At 36.5% G+C, this 24,012-nt stretch overlaps 1 protein-coding gene across 2 annotated transcripts in view; it reads right to left on the reverse strand.

Moving 5' to 3' along the window:
• CSMD1 (CUB and Sushi multiple domains 1) overlaps nt 1–24,012 on the reverse strand; it is a 1,260,625-nt gene that overhangs the window by 900,847 nt on the left and 335,766 nt on the right. For both annotated transcript variants that reach the window (XM_068937332.1, XM_068937331.1), the window contains exon 3: nt 8,367–8,479. In XM_068937332.1, the coding sequence (XP_068793433.1) occupies nt 8,367–8,479 (113 nt within the window). The remainder of the gene's footprint in view (nt 1–8,366; nt 8,480–24,012) is intronic.

Raw genomic sequence — 24,012 nt, forward strand, 5'->3', positions numbered from 1 at the left:
GAATATATTTTTAACTCTGAAGATTACATACAACTGAAGGGAATAGAATCTGAATAGAAGGACTAAAGCATTTTGAACAGAAGTTAAGCTGTCCTTTCTCCATTCAGTGCCTCCTCTCCTTTTTTTTAAGCAGATGACAATATATGCTGATTTGCAAGACTTGCTGATCATGCAGCACATCTTAATTCCTATTTCAGATTAGGTAATGACTGCAATAAAGGGGTTTTGACATATTTAGACAAATTTCTTTGCAGTATTTTTCACATTTTGAGTTAATATTAGTCATACGAACACATACTATTGATTGCAGAGAGAAGGGAACATGAAAGTCAATATTAGTGTCAGCACTACTGGGATGGCAATCTTTGCAACTAGAGAATGGATTTTACAGAATTACTGGACAGTAAAGAAATGAAAATATTATAATATTTCAGACACAAGGAAGAGAAACAATCCCATTATAATTTTACTTTTCCAGTTCTGATTTCCTTACCAGAAAGTGCTGTTTTGGTCTCAAACTGGCACCCCATAGCAGTGCAGAGGAGCATTTTGTACACTTTTTTCCCCTGTAGAAAGCCCACTTTCTTCCAAGTTGTTTTCCTGTTGGGTTTGTGATCCCAAATAGGAGTACAAACCACGGGCTTCACAGAGGGAGGCTTGTCATCCCGCTAATACCATAATTACAAGTAAGCAACCACTGTCACTGGGTTTTTTATTGACTTGTGCACCAAGGATGATGAGCATAATAGTTCTTGCAGGACCAGTAAGTCCCCAGAAGGCATAGAATAATTTCACAGTTAAAGGCAGTGGGAAGGGCAGTTCCAAGAACATATCTAAAATTATATAACCCCCTTTTTAATAGTTAAGTCATAGCCACGCAAAGGCTATTTTGCATTAAGAACATAACTACTCTAAGAGCTGGAAAGTAGAAGACAGCAGACAGCTTATGGCTGTACTAATGTAATGGACAAGGCTCTTACAAAAGTATTCTTTCATTTAGTTATGAAATTCACTGTTTAGTATTGAGTCCTATACCATTTAGTTTTCTTTCCTGCTAATTCAAGTAGAATTTATTCCATGACAACAACTTTCATTACAGTGCCCTTTCGCTAGGAAAGAGTTTCCTAGGATTCCCAGTTAAGAATTTTCTGCCTTGATCAGCCTAGCAAATAACATTCCAGATTTTCTGGTCCTTCAAATATTGCTGCAAGGCAACTTTCAGGTTTCTTTTACTGGGTAAAAGGAATTTCACTCTTTCTGAATGGATAAAGTTACCTGCCACAAGTTTGCATAACTAAGGCAATGTAGGATTTGCCTAACATAGACATCGCATATGTTTTAAATACAACTATTATTGCTTCTATGAATTATATATAGTATATGAGGCTGGAAAGAGAAAGCAACAAAGGGTAATGAGTTTACTGTCTGCCCAGACAGACTTACTTCACTCCCTCATAAGTTTATTATTTTCAGCAAGTTTTAGATGTATCCCTGTATTCCAGAGCACAAACAGTATTTTTTATTGTTTTTTTTTTTTTTTAACCTATCTCTTCCCTTCATCTGTACTTACAAGGAGCCTCCATTTTCTTTTTCATAAGTTCTCTGGCTACATGTGAGCTTACTTTGACCCTAACAGCTTAAGGAAAACAGTATTTTGAATTAAACTCTTTTGACACCTAAATCATTGATATTCTAGAGTAGCTATCAGATATCCCACAGAACAAAGACTGAACTGCCAGGTCTCTTCTGCCCTCAAATTTGCAGCTGTACATTTGGCACATGAAATGTCAGCTTTATTTTTAACTGCATTATGATTTCTTAACTGCATTATGACATTATAAGCAGTCAGTCAGACTGTATCCTTTGAAAAACATATTTTAGGGAAATTTGCTAGAAAAAGGAAAAACTATTTTTCCTCTGTAAGGACTGTGCTGTTATTTCAAATATTAGTAAGTTTTGTTAACAAAGGAAAGCTGTATCCAAAGTCATTCTGATAAACCAATTACTTCCACTCCAAAGAGGTGCAGCTACAGAGTTCAGCCTAAAAGGATCCCATTTAAATCTGTACTCTCATTAACAAGTAAAACAGAAGTTTTAATTAATGTGCATACATGTACACTCTCACAGTCTAAAACCTTATCAAAGCCCTCCCTTTAAAAATAACAAACTCATCAAATCAAAACAGTAAGCAAGCCATTCTTAAGGAAAAATAGGAAAGTAAATATGCTAGTCTATTAACACATGCTATGCCCAAATACGCTGACAGTCAACAGTAAGAATGCTAACTAAGAAGCGGAGCTGCAAAATAATGCTTACAGGAATAACTGCATTAGTTCACTGTAGTAGTAACATCAGATTTGTTTACACAACCGAGAAGTGCTAACGAGGCAGTTTCTGCCCGGCACATTTAAAAGAATAAAACTGAAATTTACATTGCACCTCTCTGAGGATCACAAGCAAGGAATAGTTACAGACTCTGGGGTAACATACCAAAATCTTCCAAAAACTATATAACATACAATAACTTGAAAATAACATGAACTGCGTAGCTCTCGGTGTCATCATTAGATATTCCTTTTACAGTATTTTGAACATCTTCACAGCCAGTGAGGTTCAAGAGTCACATTCAAAGGTTCAGGACATTGTACCAGTCTAAATAAAATAATATCTAATAGATAAAAACAGTACCTATGACTTAACCACAGAGATTAAAGGGCCATGTTTGAAGACAGTGAGTGTAGTGAAAAGTAGTTCCATGAGACTGCCTATCTCACGGCCAAGAGTGAGTGATAGCTAGAGTTATGCATATGAATTGCATAAAAGTTGGTATTTTCATATCAAGTTTCTTCTCTACGTTTCAAATATTTGCTTGAGGTTATTCAGTGTGTTTGAACACGCTCATTTCCAAGGAGTAACTGCCTTTACCATTGAGTCATAACTTGTGGAGGACTCCATGGCATTAACTAACCCAGGTAGACTGGTGGGTGAGAAGCAGAAAGTATGCTCAGGTGGTGATCCGGCCAAAAGCACTCTAATTTACTCTTAGAGGAGTGCAGTAAAGGTATGCAGGTACTCGGGGAAAAATAAACACAAAATAAACAACCGGAGAAGCTGAGACAACCAGGAATACTTGTTTGAGTGCAGAGGTCTGTTATCCTGATTGGGTTCATGTTGAGCGGAAAACCACCAACTTGAGAAAATTATCTCAGTATGCTCATGAAGTCAATACAAGAGATTAAGAGAAGAAGACAGACCTTTGACCACCTTAGACTCATTAAGTAGTCTGAACCACAGAAAAATAAATAAAAAAGAAGCAACTAATGATAGATACTCTGCAGTAGGCAAGTGGGAGCAAAGGAAAGGAGAAAATAAAATCTTCAAAGACTTCACACTGTGGAAGTGTACCACCATCTTCTGCTGTTAATGCTGAAAGGGATTTAAAAAGAAGCTTCAAGGAAGATGCGTAAGGCATAATGAGGTGACTGCCTGTGTAAATGTTAATGCTGGGCGTGAGCAGAAACCTTTGAGAATTATAAGACAAAAAGAAAAAGGTACGCCCTGAGGGTGGGTTGGCAATGTAGGGATGTGCAAAAGCCCTTCCTTTGGCAAAGAAAACCTGCTGGTGTATGATGCAGGTGCAGAAGGAGTGCTAGCACATATGAAGTTCAGTACTTCTGTCTTGGTGTTTAAAGATTCTCTATCAATACTATATAATAAAAAGCCTTTTGAATAAAATAAGAATTAAAAAAAGAGAGATAGGTTAACAATCCCTGGTTCATTTTAAGCTTCTAGGGTTTATCATTTACTGGCAGAAGGCAGTGTAGTTCTCCTATTTTTACTGAATTTTGTGCTCTTGACAGAATTGGATTCCCTGAACAAATGTATGGCAGAAAACACTAGTTTAGTAGAACAAAGGTCATAACAATTTTACCATGCATCACTGAAAGCAAGTGTCCATGTACACAATGCTTCAGCTATTGCTATCATCTAAAGGTGATTTTTTTTTTTTTTTTTAGTATTGCCAACTGTATGCAAGTGTTTGGGAGGAACATGCCTAACTGTTATAGGAAAAATATCATAATGATGTAACAATGCTGATTTTTTTAAAATTTCTGTTTGTAGTCCTCAGAGTCCCTTTTAACAAGTAGTTTGTTAATCCCATTGTAAAAAATGAGAATTAAACAGACTTTAATAGGGGGTTAAACAAATGAAATCGCATAAGTCATAAGTATTCTGAGAATTCTGATCATTTCATCCCTCCTCTCTCTGCAAGGCCTAGATGTAGTTTAAAGGTGGTACTTTTCTGTAATGTAAAGTATTGTCAATAGAAACCATATTATAGAAATAGAAATCATCCTTCAATCCCCAAATCCCATTCCTCAGACTTAAATTCAATTGCCACCCAACAGCGATAATAAAGGTCAATAAATCATTTAGCAGATTAAATAAGATCAGTCCTATAAACTGAATTTACTACATTTAAAATTTATAGCTCTTTTTACAGATATAATTAATGTTTGAAATTCCGCTAGATAAACATTATTGCCAGAAAATAAGAATAATCCAAGCTTCCACCTGTAGCAGAAGTTTAGAGTGCGGATGTGATCACTGAGAAAGAATGAAGTACTACCAGAGTTGCAGTTAAAAATATTAGAGGTTTTCAAATGGATATATAAGCTTGGCAAAGTAATGATACAGTAAAAAAAATACATGTATCAGCTAAAAACTAAGCAATGGAGCAGCCGCATCAATATCTTGTTAACATTGGTAGATGCCTCTTGCTAGTCTACTGCAGCAAAGTCAGATTTAATTACGTATAAATATTCATGTGGTGTACGAGTAACAGCAGGCAAAACCACACAGATGTGAATAATCTTCAGGTGCTAAGAACACCGGTATTTGGTTTCACCAACCTCATTGTTAAGTCATTTACAAATTGCAAGGGCAAAAAAGGTCAGATTATTTCATTGCTGCACAGAAGTGAGGTCACAAATCAGAAGTGAGGTCATAAATCAGGACTAAACTTGCTAAGATGCACACGTCGGAGTCTCAGGCCAGGCAACAGGATCTAGTGCCCCTGCCTTGCCAGGGACACGGGCGCAGGTACATCCTCAGAGGCTTTCAAGTAGGTGTTAAGATGTGCTGTTTGCCTCCATTCCTGGTTCAAAGAACAGGCTGCAGCACCCTACCCCTGCTCACCAGGGCATAAATTAAAAACGGCACCCGGGCAGAGAACGAGGGGGAGCCTCCCAAGAGCATCTGCTCTGCTGTGTGGAGCAGAAACTCAGCGCAGCAGAGAATCTAGCTTAATGCAAGTCTTGAGAGACAACATGCTATTTCCCCCCCCACCATACGTTCACATTCAAAATACTGAACTTAAATTGAAAACCTAACTTTAAAGACTTTGTACTCTATCAATTATATTCTTTGAATTGTATGAATGTAACACTAACTCGATGAAATTTTTCCTATTCTGAGGAAAGACCAGCTTGTTGTAAGAATTAAAAGAAAAAACACGAGTTTTTCAGCCTCCCAGAATATAGGAAATTTATGCAAATTTGTTCCTTATTTACTCCTAATATTTGAATTTTTCAGACATGCTTCATCTGCTACTTTGAGACAAGTGGTGTAATCCAGAACAATTCCTTTGCATAGGAATGTTCCAAGACTGTTCCAGTACTTTTACCATTGAGTGCTGTGGACTTTTCTATGCTCTGTAAAGAATTTGTTATAGAACCATTCCCCCAGGTACCATTTAAAACATTTAGATTTCTTTGCATGGAGTTCTGGCTGGCTGACATGCAGTTGAAGTCTCCTTCTAGTCAAGATGCATAAAGCAGCATTTCTCAAACTGTGCGTTACGACCTCAGTGTCCCAGATCCCTAGATGGCAGCAGTCCGCAGGCTGTTCCCCACACTTCTAACACAACAGTAACTCACCTACGCCATAGGAGAATGGAAGCGTTGGCTAGGAACAGGGACCAGTAGTTAATCTTATTAAAAGCAAACTAGCTTAAGGATAGGTATCTGATGATTATAAAATAATTATAGTGATTATAAAGACTTGCAATCAATAGTAACAGCTGGTCTGTATTTCCTGTCCTAGAGGAAGTTATCACCTACCTACTCATGAAATTGCATAGCATAAGAGACAAAGTAGGTCATTATTAAAATAAAAAAGGTAAAGAAATTCCTACAAATCCTATGGATTTGCAGTAACTCAGCTGGCCTTTAGACCAATCAGTAGTTTGACACAGAAATCACCCCAGATCTCTAGAAAACCCCAGAATCACTAAGTGCTACGAAGGAAACATCCCGAAACATCAGTATCCCACCGCTTTTTTTGGACGCTCGGGCACTGTTGCTTCAACGACATCCACGGTTTCTTCCAGAGCTGGATGTCACATATTTTGAAGTCAATTTAAAGCTCATAGACACATGAGCTTCAAAGACAGGTTGAGAGCACTAAATCTGAAAGGGGGCAGTGTTGTTTAACCAGCGAGTCGTGCTATCTGTCAGTGTTAATTACAGCTCTTCCTGCTGGGGTTTTACATGAAAGTAGGCCAGCAGGAAGTGTCATTATATTACAGCCTGTGGCTCTGTGCATGTGTTCTTAAGTTGACAGTCAAGAAACATCCTTTAGCTTTGCTCGCTATCTTTTTCCATATGAAAAAGACTGCTCAGCTTGTACAAAAAGGATGAAATACACTATAGTATGCAACTGCTAGGGGAGAAAGATACAGGCACGCAGAAAGCAGCTTCCTGTTGAAGTCATCGTAACACTTCCTGTTGCATTTGAGATGTCCTATGTTCTTACGCGACTTCGCTAATAAAACTGATAAGGACTATTACAACGTGACTTCTCTAGCCTTTCCGCTCACCCCTCATTTCTGTTAAACAAAACAAAATTCCCAAACCTGTTACTCTACCAATAAGATTTTGGGGCAGAGGAAAAGCAGGATGGCTCCCAGGGAAAGACATGATGAGATACCTCCGTCAAAAAAAGCTTAGAAACACTAATTTAAAAGTCAAAGTTACTGATGACGCCTCCTAGTCCTCTGTCCCTCCTTGCACCTAGGATTCAGTCCTTGTATCTGCCACTTGTATCCTTGTACAAGTCACTTGTATCCCAGTCAATGCGGATACTTTTCCCCCCCTCAGAAGACACTTCAAAACACTCCTCATCTCAAAACATTAACATAATCTGCAATAAGAAAAAGGCATTGTCAAGAAAGAGAGGCTAAGTTTCAAAGGACTACAAACAGTTCCAGTAGAAAAGCAACCCAGGTTTATTAAGCTTTTGAGGATGCATTGGGTACCTTTTAAAAATAAATACCAAAATAACTTAGAGATCAAAGGTAATGGATTTACAAACTTACAAACACCAGTCAGAGCGAATAACTGCAATCGAATCACAGTACTTTCTGTATCAACCTATTCCATTAAAAAAGATTTTGCTTTTCATTCTATCATTTAAATGATTGTACCCAGCTTTTCAAGAATATACTCTTCCACCAAAGGAGTCAAACTGTGAAACCACAGAAAGATGCTTTATGTTTGAGAAGTATCTGAAACTGAGCTTACTGCAACTTCATATGCCTAAGCCTTGCATTTTCCATTAAAAAAGAAAAAAATTCAAGCTAACGTTTATGCTCTTTGAATGCAACTCTCAAGCTACATTCAAAACACTCTCATCATTCACAAATGCTAAGCAACTGACTTAATACTACCCTAACCGATATCTGCAACCTCTGTTTGAGAAAGTTCTCACAAAGCCTTTTGTCCAAATTATTATGCAGACCATATCAGGCCAGTTTTATGAGCCTAATTCTTGTTAAACGCTAAAACACAGGAAATGCTTGGCCTTCTATACCCCCCAAAAAACTTCTCAGTACCCACTGTAGTCTAACAGCTTTCACAGAATACGTTGTGAACTGTCTTGCTTTTTTCCACTTTTTTATTATTTTTAATTTTCCACAAGGAAAACATTACTGGGTGATTTTCAAGACCAGTTAGTATCTCCTCTTATCTATACCACTACACCCCTTAGTCAAGCATTGCCTAAAGAAGTTGTCAAAATAAATTTGATAAATACTTAGAAACCCATTTAGATTAAAGCATTTCTGAATCCAATTTTGGAAACTGACAAAACTAATAAAAATTCCCACAAAAATTAAAGTATTAGTCATATTTTTAATTTTGAAATTAAGTCTAATTAAACTCATGGACAAAGTCAAGTACACAAGAAAACAAAAGTGTATATAACATTCATCACTGATTCAAATCCCAGACAATGGAAATTGATGTTTCAACATGAAAGCTATGTCAGATAAAATAGAGTTGAGGACTGAGGGGGAAAGGTCTTACCTTCATAGATAGCTTTGAACCCTTGAGCACTGACAGCAAAGTCTGTGGTGAAACAGAGGGTGAGGATAGAGCCTGTGCTCACAATAGACGATGGAAGCTGAAATCCAGATAACCTGTGTAATAAAAAGGCAAAAGTCATTATAACATTTAAAATAAAGAAAGTAAAGGTATAAACTAATTATAGTCTTCAAAGAAGATATGAACTTGCTCATCTTCCTCTTCACACCACCAAGTGCATAATGCCATTATGGTTTTATATTTTTGCATCCAAAATGCCACATTTTTACCATTGATGTAATCTCTAAACTTCCACTGCAAGATACTAATATGCCATTAAACTGTTTAACCCTATTTTAAAATATACCTCTGGATTCTCCAGCAGAGAACACTGAAATAAGACCTGTTTACATCTACTAAAGATTAACAGTTTTGTGATAAGATTCAATTCAAGAACAAGACATAAATTTTGAGCATCATTTCGAGGTGTTCTAGGCCTTGATTCATTTGTCCACACATATCTATCTAGCACTAGATGCACTGGAGTACCCTTTTCTGGCCTCTAGCTGCTGCTTCAGAAAAGCATGGATCATAATTATATATGTCCATACCATATCTATCAGCCTGTGTGGACACCTTGGTTATGTTAGGTCACCTCAAACATCCCTACCCACCTATATCGAGGCTAATGAATGAAGACCCTACTGAACTGTCACCTGATTTGTACCTTTACAGCCAAATGTCCTACCTATCCTTAGCATCACACGGCTTACCAGTACACTTAACTGCATTATTATTGGCTATAATGGGAGCTTAAATACCTGCTTATGTTTAGATATTACACCTTAGTCTGAATCTTGCCGTTTTTATTGCACATTCCCTCCTCAGGTTGTTTCACCTTTCTAAACTATTCTTTCTGCCACACCTCCAAACACCTACTAAGTTCTCTGACTATGTCCACCTTATTTCATTTAGTAGATGAAAGTCTGCTTTGTTATCCATGTTTTTGAAATTTAGCTGTAGTTGAGGAGAAACTTGGTAGTGAGAAGGTGCTGAGTTCATTTGCTGGTCAGTGGTACTGCAAACCAGTACAATATTCTGATTAGGAGTTCCTTCCAACCCTACTGTCATTTTATTGCAAAAAAAGTTGTTTTTCCCTCTGGCCCTCAAAGACAGCAAGAAAAAAAAATACATAAACAAGATCTGTCCTACACACTGTATGCAACATTGGTAACGGAACATGGATTCTCCCCATTTTGTTTCATTCTAAGAGCAAGATAGCAGAATTCTTCATTTTGTAGTGTCTTGGAAAAAAGACTGACATTTTTATTTATGTAAATGAGTAGGTGTACAACAAACATCAAAACATAAGGCCAGCTAGCAAGCTCAGCACACAGGTCTATCAACGTCCAGCTTAGCCACTTGCTAGCTATTCTGAGCTCTACCTGAGGAACACAAATGGACCCTCGTACACTGGCACGCAGTGTATTTGTCACACTAATAAACCTAATTTAACTAAGCAATTTCAGATGGCATTTTCCCTTAATTTTGTTGGAATAATTTAACAGACATATAATAATTTCCTATTATGGATGTTTGGGTGCTTTGTCAACTGACTGAGAAGCTAAAGAGAACTTCTATTTTACAGCTTCAGAAAAATATACATTATATTTCCCTAATTGGCCTTCTTACCTTTACATAAAAACAAACAAACAAACAAAACCTCTAGATAACTAGAGGTTAGATAAACTATAAATATATTGAAATATTGATTTTAAGATCATTCCCTCAAATCAAGGTTTTTACGTGTCTGGAGGATAAAATAGATGGAGAAAGCATCTACGTTCTTTCTTGAAACACTGCTATTGATGATAATTCACTGCTACTCCTGGCTGACATTGGTGAGATGTTGGTTTCCTAATGATTAGAAAAATTTTAGACAACTAAAATATAAGACACCATTACTATCCGAACTGATAGTAAACTGTGATCTTCTGTTTTCTGCAATAGGCGTTTGCAAGCAGTAAGTACAGAACAACCTTTTGTTTAAGTCTCATCTTGAAAGAGCTCCTTGTGTTTTGAAACAGTTCATCATGAAAAACGTTTTTATACTTCAATATATTTTAATCTGGATAGTTAAGACAACCTGTGCCTTTAGGCAAAAAAAAGAATCTTGCCTTTGAAATGTATATTACAGTGATCCTAAGTTCATTAATTAGCATCTGGAACCACAAGAGATAAATAACTCTGTAAGCAACATACTAGTACACTGGTATCATTGATCTAGAAGTTCATTATAAAATTAGGTTCATTCAGGACCGCCCTTAGCTCTCAAATATAAAAACATTCAGGAGGAACTCCATGCCCGAAAAATACCAGTCAGGTATTTCCAGAGCTCCCAAACGGAGCTTTGGAAGCAGAATGACAACACAGCTGAGTCTGATTAAAGCCAGGGTAGCTCAACCCTGGTGGAAACACAAGTCAGCAAAAAGCTTTCTGCAATTTGTTTATTTCTTTTTCATCAACATTGTCTCCTATGTGCTAATTAGCTCTTTGCTCTAATCTTTTCACCTTCTGTGTACTTGTCAACCTATTACTCCTTTCGTTCTCCACCCCATTTACTCCAATTCCTGAATTAGCCAACTTGATATTTTCCTGCTTCCTAAACTGCAGGACCAGCATGAGGCTTGCCACATATTACTGTTCTGATTTCTCTGCATTCTTTCATCTTCCTTACACGTTTAGATGCTGCAGTTTTCAGAGAAATATGTATTGTGTTCTATTTACAATGGTTATCACTACTACTATGCATGTGTAGTATACTGTTATGACAGTTCATTATTAGTTTTAGATATGCATTTTCTGATCTCTCATGTCTTTCTCTGCTTTAGAAGGGTTTCAAAGAGATCCAGCTTCAGGGGTAGAGGTTCTTTGTTGGGGGGGGGGGGCATTTTTGCTTTTTTGTGATAATCCCACAGTATTGCCTGGATTTAACTAATTTTTTTCTTAAAATTTAGGAAATTAGAATTCATTGTGTAGGACAGAAGAAAAGTCAGGCTGATACACAAAGATAAGAAAAGCTAGCCTCAAGACTTCATAATATATAAGAGATGTAAAGCCAGTAAAGAAACAAAAATAAAAGTTATTCTACAAATGAAGGACTATAGAACTTTAGCTACCTCATTCCTGATCACTATTTGCTCCAGCCAACTCAGCTCTGGTTAGCATAGATGGACCTATTTTTGAGTGGACAACCTGAGCTTGCTATTGTTTCTAGGCCTAGCTTCTACGATTATTATGGTGATATAACTCCTATAATATAGGTTCTTCATTTGTTCAATAAACGCATATATATCTATATATAGACATAGATATAGACATAGACACAGATATAGATATATAAAACAACAACCCCTTTGAAATACTCCAAGGTCCTTCTTTTAGGATAACTGACATTGAAATTCACATTAAAAGATGACAAATCTATCCTTTAACACTTTAAATTAGTGCAGCTGAAAATTTTCTAGACATAAAAAAGGAAAGTATGTGGACAATTTCAAGGAAATAATACATCAACATTGCATATGTTTACATATGTTTTGCATATTACTTGTATGCCTATTACCGTGTTACAGTGATACTAAAAAAGATTATGAAGAGGTTCAGAACAGAAAATTTCTGTACTTCAGTCATTCTACAGATTGCTAGGAAAAGATGCTTTCAGAAATATTACAGACAGCCAAACTGCTGTAGAAGCACTCAGGTATTCTAATAAATTGCTAAAAAGATATACAAAAAAAGTCAGAGTTCATTTTTCAACCAAAAATTAGATAGCAGATGAAAATCTACTCTATTATTCAAAGTCAAATTTTCTTGGGCTGAGAGGGGACACCACACGCACAGAAGGTCATTCTTTTCTCAAGTTAGGCCAACAAAGTCACTGTATTATAACTGTAGAAGATATACAGATCTATCAGGCAGAACTCTAAAAATGTTTTACAGGTCTGATTGTTTTAAGAGCTTTGTTCATACACTTGTACAGCTTTTTCCCAGAAACATTCTCAGAGGAAATAACTAGAATCAATTTGACAATGACAAGAAATTCCTTTCTGAAATTAGTTATCAAATATCACTTGCAGAAGCTATTAACCGAAAGGGTCAATATTAACAGCAAGGTAGAAAAATCAACTTAACTTAGACTTAATTTCTGGTAGCTCACAGAGAGATTAAAAAATTATGCTTTCTTCATAAGAAAAAAAATCTAATAATTCTCCTACTTTATCATAAGGTGGCATATGTCATTAACTGCCGTATGAAACAAAGCGCTGTCTGCCATCACTATTATAGCTTTTCAGAACTTAGATACTATTAGCATGTAGAGGAGACCCATATGCTCATTCTGTATCAAACTCATCATGCCATATAAAACCACAGACAAACTTATAGGCAAGTGGTACCTGAAAGGTTATGTTAACCAATTACACATCAGAAAGTAAAGCAGGTCAAGGCTTACCCTTAAGTGCTAGAATCTCAGGCTAGCTGTTCTAGTTCTGCAGAAACACCTCAGTGCAGCACAAAATTCAAATACTAAATGCAACACAGTGAAACATATTCAAAAGGCAAAAACTCATATTGGGCTTAATGGAAAGTTATCCTAGAATTATACTACATAACAGGAAGCAAAATTCCTCCGTATTTCAAGTATCCAACAGCACCAATAGCCAATAACAAGTATCCATTACCAAGGATGCAAAGGGAAAAACAAAATAGTTTATAATACCTAACATTCACATCAGATAACAGACCCACAGCAAAAACACACTTCTGCTAGCTCTCACTTTCCCAAAGAAACTCCTTTCAGAGCCCTCTCATCAGACTCACGCCACCAGCTACGTCTCGCAATACGTTACATCCCAGGAAACACCTGCAAACCCCTCAGCTGCTCCCTGCATCCTCACTTTATTCATTAATGTCAGATAATCTTCAGCCCTACTATTTAGATTCAGTTAAAGGGTATGTGCTTCACTAGAAGGGCACTGAAACTATCCCATTTAAAGGTGCTTTAACCAATATGTGGTATACAAAGCCTCATCTCTTATCTGGGTACTCTTCTTTCTGAAATTTAAGGTTTATAATCTTAAATTAATTATCAGTTCTGAATATGCAAGAAATAGATTTTTGAATTAAGCCTTTTACATAGCTGGTATAGTCATGTTTTTTTCCATGACATGCTAATGTGAAAACTTCCTGATATTTCCTATGAATTTGGCTTGAGTAGAAATTAATTGCAAGAACACTTTAAAAATCATATTTCTCTAGTAAGGGAAACAAATAAGTAACCCCCTCCCCCCCCCCAAAAAAAAAAAAGAATAAATAGAGAAAAGCCCAGAAAGCCTCTATAACCAAACCAGAAATCACTAAGTTCTGTCACTAAACAGAAAGAAGTTGCAAGCTTAATGACTTTGACATACGTAGCCTTCAGAAAAAGAAGCTGGTTTCCTGAGATGCTACCAAACTGCCAAAATAGCCGTACTTCCATCTACTGCAGAAAATCCTAAAATTGCAGAGTGATAGCCTGCGGCCATGCTTACTGGATATTAGTAAGGGAATAGAAAAATACGATGAGAGGTAGCCAGAGCCAAACCAATATGTAGCTGTGGAGCGAACTGAAAAGGACGAAAAGCCCCTGGAGCACCCGCAGGCTGGGGCTGCAGAGGTGGCTCCAGCCTCTGGAGAAGGCCAAGATGCTGGCAGCAGCAGCCATAGCAGCGCTGGTGGGGTACCCATGGCCAGAAGCCAGTTGCAAAGCCAAGCTGGAGGAGGGTGACTCCTCCAGCACTGGCCATTAACCAATGGATCTGGCTAGATTCATTACTTATTTAATTCATGCTGAGCAGAAAAGGGCTTGCCTAACTCCAAATCACATTATTCCCTCCAATCTCTGTCTCTGACACAGCGCAAACGGCAGAAGAAAAAGAAAAAAGTCATTTTATGCCTGAAATGAGCGGAAGCCAGAAAGGCTGACAGCTGTCATATAAACGAACTGCCAGGCCAAGGCACTACTCCATGAGTACGCTCAAGTTCAGTATATCTCTGCATCACTCTACTGTGTATTTTGGTGTGATTTCTACCCATTATACCAAAATATAGCATCATAGATGTTTTTGTGTATCTCTATGCTAAATGCAATTTAAAAAAAAATGTATAATATTTCATAAAACTGGACAAAAATAAAAGAGTGCAATAAAGTGTTATTGCTAGCAGGATAAAAATAATGTTATTCCATAAGAGAAGGAAAATATTACATTTACTATAAAGTTAATGACCCCTTGTACTTGAGAAAAACAACTGACATTTTAAATAAGACCAAACACTGTAGTTTAACAATTACATGAGCAGACTTCTTTTCTGCCATCTAACTGCTAACAATTAACAATATTTTCAATGCAACAGAATTTTTTTTTTCTGATGTATGATAGCAAAAGGAACTACTACTTTGTGCTTCTTTCTTTCCTGTCTTGAGTGACATTCAATACACAGTTGTGTAACAGTACACAGAGATATCTAGACCAAAGTGTCCTCTCAGCTGCACTGGTGTGAAGCCAGATGGACCTAGTGGAAGTAAAATTACACAGAAGTAAAAGAGAATGCAATTTGATTGAACTATTTAATAATTACTCTCAAACTGAATCCTATTTTACTAATCACACAAATAGCTCTTCTAGCTTGAATGAGTTCGTCTAACCTGCCACATACTTTCCTATGTCCTGTTAACTCATTAATTACAGTAAAATGAGATTAATAATATAAAGTAATAAGAGCATTGTTGGCAGTAGATTAAAGACAAGATTTAAAATTGCTTATTAAAAAACAAAATCAGGAATTCAGTTAGCTTAGTTTTCTCAGCTGTTCCTGGCAGCCCATACTTTGTCCAACTATTTAAAAGAGATAATCTTAGAAAATGTTATACTAATCACCTTAAGCTTACATTATCTGAGTTTTGTCTGTTTACTCTCAGATATGAATAAGTCACTTGCAACTATCTTTCCCTTTTAGGTATGTCACATAATCCATCATGCCGTAAAGTGTGACCTGCTTCTGCTGTTTTATTTAACTTCAGTTTTGAAGCTTGCATTACGTTATCTCATATGGCTTTAGAGACCTCTACATAAGGGTGGGAAGACCATTACAGCAGTGCATATAGTTGAACACAAAAATATTCAACTCAGAAACAAATAAAGATGCATTTTATTTAAAATGTTGTTTTATGAATGCATTACAAATCATCCATAATACTGTAGATGATATTCATATCTTCCACTGCTGAGCTGTTTGGAAATCAAAAATGTACAAAGCTCATCGTTTGAAAAAATAAAGCAAAACAGCACCTCCCCCCTCCACAAAACTCAAATCTGTCATACCTGGGAACACAAATAGTGTTTTATGCCTCTCTGCTAAATGGAATTTAGAGAGGAAAAAGTCTGTGAAGAATACTCTTTTACTCTTCATGGATGAGCAACTAATAACTGAAAAATCACAGGCATTCCTGTCTCCCTAGGTTTTACAGGTTCACCTTTTATTACAGCATTGGAGCACCTTCCACAAAAAACTGGAATGAAGCTTGTGTAAATGGAAATGGAATGATAACAAGTGGCTTAGAAGCCCTGCAACACACAAAAACTGCTAGAGGGGGGAAATAAATCAAATTCTGAAGCTTTCTTTTAACATCTTTACAAATTGGATTACAGTAGTATTGCCAGCTGAAAAAAAACCACTCTAACCTTTTGGGTGGCATCACTTTAAGCAAAGGCCTTGAGGCAAAAGAAAATGTGGTGACAAATGTTTGAATAGATCAGATTTTAGTACAAATAGCATGTTTTTCCTTTGCAGTAATAGTCAGATATGTAAAAAAAAAAAAAATGCAATACTGCCCAAACACGAGTATATTTAACAAAGAGTTTTTATAGTGCTCAACGTTCCTTCTGTAAAGAAGTAGACAGAGGATTCATGCCTAGAACTTTATTCTGGGAACGTATAAAAATTTATACCTGCTCTAGGTTCCACAGTAAAATTCAGAGCAGTTTCATGGCTTAGCAAGTCAGCCATACACAAAATATTAGATATTAGTTGCCTTAATTTTTCCATGTCTTGGCCTCTCATTTGCAAAATAAGGAAAAAATTACTAAATGACAAGAATTTTTTAAAGAAAAAAGTACATTACAAATCATAAAGAGATCAAGAATTAGAAGAATAGGTTCACTTACATATTTTGAATCGAGAGAAAATTAAAATAAGGTTCCAGTTCTAGTGTCTCATTTTGCTTTTAAGTAAATAATTTGGGGCAAATGAAATGTAGGAGATCTCTAAATTTTTTGGAATTAGACTGGAAGTATTAGGCAGAGCTGTAAGACAAAAAATACCATAATCAGGAAAGCATCATCAAAGAAATAGTTCCAAAAATCAAAAGGATTTGGAATAATCAAATGAGACCTTTCCTTCACTTTCTCTGTCTCCCTAAACCACTTGCATTTTCAGCTTAAATAATCTTCTCACAGTAGAATTACACATTATACATATTATAAATATGGCAGTAGGACTCTTTTCACTTGATAAGATGAGGTATCCTCTTTCGTAACTGAGGAGAGAAGTTTTCTTCACGGTCACTTCATTATGACTTTGCTTTTTTTTTCTGAAGTTAATTGTTCTGACAACTCTCTTTTAAAGGGGTCAGACTTTGACAGTTTTAGACCATCTGCACAAAGCTCATTATTTTAACCTTCTGCTCCTATGTTTTACTCCCAAGAGCTATGACATTCTTTTTTTCTATGCAAACCTTTGAAGTCTGTCTATTATTTCCATTCATCATACCAGAAGTTTAGCACAGTTTACATCACTTAATAGTTGAATACCTCTAGTCAGAATTGCTGCCTTACTTGTGTCCTTTATAAGAAAGAAATCTAATGGGTATTCAGTGTCATAAAGTTCATTTTATCTAAATGTAACTTGAAAAAAAAGTCTTCTAAAGATGCCTAGTTTTGACAGTTTTAAATTACGCTTGTAGGAAGTGGCTACTGCTACTAATAAAAAAGTAAAGGCGAGTTCTGTAAATGTTTGGGAATTATATAAGTATTTTAGGCTAACTCTATACTATATTGTATTAAATACAAGTATTCATATTTTATTTCAGCATATCACTTGTCATCTCCTTTTTAAATATTTTGCAGTATTCAAAACCTTCTGGAAGATAAGTTGTTGTCTGTGTAGTTTGGTACTTCAGTTTAAATGTTGCATCTATGTAGACTGTGACTGCACTGTAAAAGGGGGTCTTATCAATATATACAAATATGTAAAGGGAGAGTGTCAAGATAAGGGGGCCAGACTCTCCTCCATGGTGCCCAGTGACAGGACAAGAGGCAATGGGCACAAATTGAACCACAGGCAGTTCCATCTGAACATGAGGAAAAACTTCTTTCCTGTGAGGGTGACAGAGCACGGGCACAGGTTGCCCAGAGAGGTAGTGGAGTCTCCTTCGCTGGAGATAATCAAAACCCGTCTGGATGTGATCCTGGGCAATATGCTCTAGGTGACCCTGCTTGAGCAGGGAGGTTGGACTGGATGATCTCCAGAGGTCTCTTCCAACCTCAACCATTCTGTGATTCTTTGACTCTGTGAAAAGGAAGCGGGGACCACAGTACATATAAGAATATCTCGCATAGGTAATGAAGACAGAGAGACGTATGCTAGCAACTGGATTTTCAGCAGTGGGTCCATTTACAATGCAGATAGGTAGAACTGAAGGGGAACACACAGTGCTGCAGTTTCTTTCCCGACATGTAACAAGGACCACGTACCACAGCAAAGATCCAGCATCCTTATGGAAGCTGCACACTTGGTATGTACCTTTGGAAAGTTGGTACTGGTTGTTAATGGAAGCTGAAGCCCTTACTTTAAATCTTTGCTCATTTTGTTGCTAATACTAACAAGATTTAACTAGCACATTTTTCATATCTTTATTTTGCCATACTGGCATTTACCAGCCATTGGTAATTGATTTCTCTGGGTCAGCTCTAATATTACAGTCAATGAATCTCAGAGTATGTTTATAACCAGATTTATAGACTGTGAGGGGTTTTTTTTGTTTATTTTTAGAAAGTTGTTACTCTGAAGTATCAGCTAATCATTATTTTTCGGAATATCATTGCCTCATCTATGTCTTATTACAGTATGTGTTATACTTTAATGTACTGAATTCTCATTGTTATCTACCTCAAATTGTTGATAAGATACAGATATTAATCAGTATTACAGATTAAACCCGAATTGTTTTCTTAATGGTGCCACCTTATCAATATGCCACCTAATCAATAGATGTTCAACATATTTAGAAGTAATGAAGCAGAATAATCTCCTGCTAAATTTAATAGTTAGCAATTTTGGTAGCTTTAGCCTGAAATGTCACATTCCAAAAGTAAGTTTAGAAATACATCACTGAGAGATATTTCATCTCTCTCTTTCTGAGCATCGCCTATGGCATTTTCTGCGCTTATATTTTAAGTTACCTCAGTAGAGGGTTGCCCCAAGATGCATAATTTGATGCTTGAACTCTTCCTATCAGAAAATTCTATCTTGTTCTCCTGTCCCTTAATCCTTACCTACATAATACATCATTTCAGGGCCTATGATTATCATTGAGATTATCTATAGTAATATCATTTTTAGTTTGGAACAAATTGTTTCTTACGGATGACTTGCCCTAACAACTATGTTTAGGTAAGTCATATTTTGATAGATTAAAACTTTCTCTTTCGAAGTGCTTCTTCCAAAGAAAGGTTGTATACAAGGTCTTTTTTGCTCATACTTTTAACTTCATCAACTTTCTCTTAAAACTACATTGTGATATTTATACACTGTCCTCAAGCAATGCATGTTGCCTAGTTACCTGAATCGGGTTGAATATTGAGCAACTACTGCCATTAACTTGCCTAACATCTCTGTAAGAAAGTGGTGATACTCCACATTATCTGTTAGGCTATTACATCTTGTTTAACCCAGCAGACTGTCTTGGAAGAGCTGCCTGAAGCAGCCCTTACTTACCCACTCGTGTCCAGATGATGTAGCACCCTGAATGTCTGATAACAGCTTTAGTTTTGTTTTCACTTATAATTCAGTATTTGACACCCCCAATATACTCAGACAGGCTGTCTGCAGGGCTCTGACACCTGTTTCTACAGGTAGCCTGCAGGCTGTCCATAAGCACCCTACAAGAAAAGAAGTGTGACAGGTGGGGCAGACATAACAATGATATGGAGGAAAATTAGGATGTTCTTTTAAAGCCAGTAGTGAAGGAATTGCTATTGTAGGAAAACCTTTCAGTTTTATGTTTTTGGTCTTACAGACCCAAAAGATATAGAACCTGTCTCTTACTATATCAATTGTTCCCATTAATTCAAATAGGACCTTTAATTAAAACTAAAACTCATGGCTCAGAATTTCTTTGTATACGGATATATTTTTCTCATTAGTGGCTCATATTTATGTAGAACAATTAGTATAGCTCACCTTCTTCTGATGAAAACGTCGACTTGTTGAAATTGTTATTAATGTAATGTGAAATATGATGGCATTGGTGTAATGGCTGCACCAAGTCCCACATGGCCACTGTGGTCAGAGAAAGGTTTTAAGACTGAACCGTTGTGCAAGATAAAGCATTTTGCATGTTTGAGTTACATCATGGGCTTCAATATAACTTTACTGTTTCCCTAATAAACTGTTAATGGGGGCTGAACTATCTCTCTGAGTAATGGGTACTATGGAAAAGGATAAGAAAAGTATAAAATAACTGAGAAACAATGACTACTCTTTGGGTGGATGGCAGGAGAAGTTTATCAACTGCACAAAAACTTCATGGAAAAAAGTAAAAGAACTGAGACCAAAGTAATAGCATACTTCAGGGAGCCATCTAGGAACTGACAAAGAGCAGAAGACATGAATGAAGAGCAAGTGCTTGAGAGAGGTGAGGAAGAAAGAAGCCAAGGGAAGCAATGGCATATTTTATGGAAAAATAGGTAGTGTTATTTTTATCCTTGGAATGAAAATAAGAAATTTTAGCTGGCCTGACAAGGACTCCCCTACCAATTCTCAGGGAAGAGGCTATAGGAAAAGTTAGTAAAGAGAGACTAACAAGTACAAGTCTGAATGAGGAGAGTCTCTTTCAGATGGCAAATTTGTAGATTTCTATATTATGTCCCAGAATCTTTAAAATGCATGAAGCAAATGAAAAAGTAAACCATTCTCCAACAGTGAGCACTTACTTTGATTCAACATCAAAAATAGCCTGTTGCTCTCCAATGGCTATGGAAGAAGCCTAGACAGATTATAAGGTGGGTGCCTGAAGTTAGTTTTTTTTGAAGTTCTCCCCTTTTGAAAAGCTACTTGGACTGAGAAATGTGATGGAAGTGGGGAAAAGTAGCCAAAGAAACTAAGAATAATGGTAATTTTCTCCGCAAGTGATTTAGAGTAAAGATGGATGCCAATAGGTAAGGATGAAACACAAATCGTGTAATAACGCTGCCCTTCTTGCCACGGCTGTCAACCATGGCTCAAAGGGGTGTTCAGAGGGCAATTATCTATCTGAATGCAGAGCCTCTGCTTCAAACAACTAAGCAAAAACAAGCCCTGAAATTCTAAATGCAAATTCATAAGTAAAGAGAAAGCAAAAGAGGAAAGGCAGGGATACTTATAGAAGTATTCCCTAAAAATGAAAAGAAAATAGGAAAAAGTAAGTGGAAGAATTAAGAGGAATGCAAAGAGAGGCAAAATTATATTTATCTCTTTCATCCTATTTTTAAGCTTCTTTCTCTTCTACCTTCTTTGATTTATGCTTCCTTACGCTTTTTTATATGTCTTCTAAGAAAGACACCATAAACTTCTTTTGTGTGTCTTTTCTTTTGTTTTCTTCCGCTAGTCATTAGTAATTCTCATAATTTCATACTACGATGAAAAGATCTGACTACCCTTCTCTTTCTGTTCTCCCTCTCTTCTTATTAGTTACCCATCATTTTAATACAATTTTTTTTATTGCAGTTCTCTACCAACAGACAGTTGTGCTTGCATTCTGTAGGCTGCCATCCTTCACCTTTTTTTCCTTACAACACTATTTTGATCATGGTTTGGGAAAGGGAGATGCACTAAATAGCTTGAAGAAGCTATCTTCTGAAGTTATTCAGCCTTATCTGCTACAGATCTGTAGCTGCAGTTCTATCTGCACCTGCTCGCCAAGCATAAAACCTTTTACTGATTTGTTTTTGAAACTGTGTTACTTGGTATCACAGAATGAGAGCTCTTTCATCTTTTATTTTCCATATGTTCAGTAGTATTAAAAGCTTTTATGTTATCTATGCCATTCGATCTGGGATGTATCATTGAATGCTGAAAGCCCATCTATCAAAATAAGCCACTTTTACTCCCTTATTAATATCTATTCTGTAAGGGGTTTGTTGCTGCTTTAACCAATACGACATGAAAAACAAGATCAAGTGGTGTGGGAACAGGTTCTCATGGCACAGTTATTCTATTTAGTGTTTTTAAAGTAACTTTAACGTGCTCTTCATAACTAAATTTAATTTTTGGCTGTTCCAGCCTTTCAGGATGTGTGTAACTGGGAATTGTTCTCCTGATCTATGAAAATATTCACATTAAAAAAAAAAAAAAGAATTTCTTTACACCTTGACAGGAATAAGAATTTGAGGGTTGTTTTTTTTTTTTTTTTCCCTGTGGTTGGGGTTTTTGAGATTTTGAAGAATGGTGAAGGACGAAGGGATAGATTTAACTCTCCTACATCTTAGGAGATGATTCCTGAATTCCTGCACCTATTCTCATAGTGGTGGTGGTACTTGCAGCAATTGAGCCTTTTTTTTCTTTTATGGAAAAACTAATCCTGAAATTGGGAGCTATTTCCTTTTCAAAGTTTTACTAAATTAAGTAAAAGTTTATAAAAATTTTTAATAAAATAGTACCTTTTCCACTGAAAAAAGATCTGTCAGTGGAAAACTTCTGGGTAATTCTAACTGAATCCTTCATGTAGAAGACAAATTTAGTTATGACTGGACTTGTGAATACTCTGCATGTAATTTTCCAAATCACAGCATCTGAGATTTACATTATCTGTGTGGTGATTCAAAGGTAAAGTACATAAGGATTGCTAGCGGATAATGATCTGACAACATTTTGAAGTTAGTGGATGTGAACCCCCTAACAATTCGACTACCGGAAGAGGAACTGTCAAACAGGAAGGAGACTACTAGCGGTGTATTCAGGACCAGGTTTTGGACCAGCTTCATCAGATACTTTTCTATATAAATAGATATACATATATATACATGCATATATATATGTAAACATACCTATATATGTAAATATATATATATAGCTGAACACAAAAAGTACAAGCATAATAGTGAAACAAAATTAGAAAGCATAGTTGACAAGAAGGAGGATTAGCTTATAAAATTCAGATACAAAGACTTAAGTAATAAAATAAGATTGAGGGCTACAGTAAACAAGAATATATTGTAAAGTAAAATAGACATCTCTTCAGATAGGATGAATCATTCTTTTTTCATTGATTCTGAAGGAAGCTGACCTGACCTCTTGCCTAATTTTAAACAGATAAAATTAGATGAGATGAGTAATACTTCAAACGACTAGTGAAAAAGAATATTGACAAACTCATTTGAGTCCAGCAGAATTCCTTTAGATGCTTGGGGGCAGATGCACAAGACCCATGTGAGGGAAGGGATGAGGATGCTGGTGAAAAGAAGGGAAAAGGAAAACCTAAATGCAGTGTTTCATGACCTAATGGGCTGATGGGTAATAAAGAAGGTGGAGCAAGACTCTTCTCAGAGGTGTGCAGTGAGAGGATAAGACAGAACAGTCTAAAGTTGCAACAAAGGAAATTCCACATTAAATAAAAGAAAGCAATTCTTCACCATGAAAATGGTTAAGCAGTGCAAACTGTGGAATCTCTACCCTTGGAGATGCTCAGACTCAGCTGGTCATGGTTCTGATCTATTCTGGAAGTTATTAAAGCCTGGAGAGGGGCTTGGACTAAACCACCTCCAGATATCCCTTCCAACCTAGATTGTTTTATGATGCTATTCACTCTACTGTTATTCTTGGAGGAATACAATAGCAATGGTAGTGAAGATAGGACAGCTTTTCACGAGAAATTTATGAAAAGAAACGTATGAATGGTTGGTTTTAAAAGTACAAAATATTAGACTTGGTGACCTTTTCAGTACTGTGCTGCTATTGAGAGGAACTGGCTCTTTGGAAAATAATATGAGTTACTACATAAAAATAAATTCAGGCTTTTCATTCATTGTTTGCATATTCCGTGGTGAGCTTCTAATGCCATGTTCTTCTGCTGCAGTTACAGTGACCTTTTTTAAGGCCATTATTTTCTCCATTTACCCTGCCCAAACACCTCTGCTGATACTAGTTCTTTTCTGAGAGGTACCAATCCCTTTATTTTGGGCTAATGATATTGGTATTGTCGAGAGTCTGTAAAGTAAACATATGCTTTGTGAGTAAATACTATGCTAGCAACATTTGAAATTTAGCAGAAAAAATAGCTGCTGAAAATGACATG

The sequence above is a fragment of the Struthio camelus genome, chromosome 3 (genome assembly GCF_040807025.1).
Source record: "Struthio camelus isolate bStrCam1 chromosome 3, bStrCam1.hap1, whole genome shotgun sequence".
NCBI lineage: Eukaryota > Metazoa > Chordata > Aves > Struthioniformes > Struthionidae > Struthio > Struthio camelus.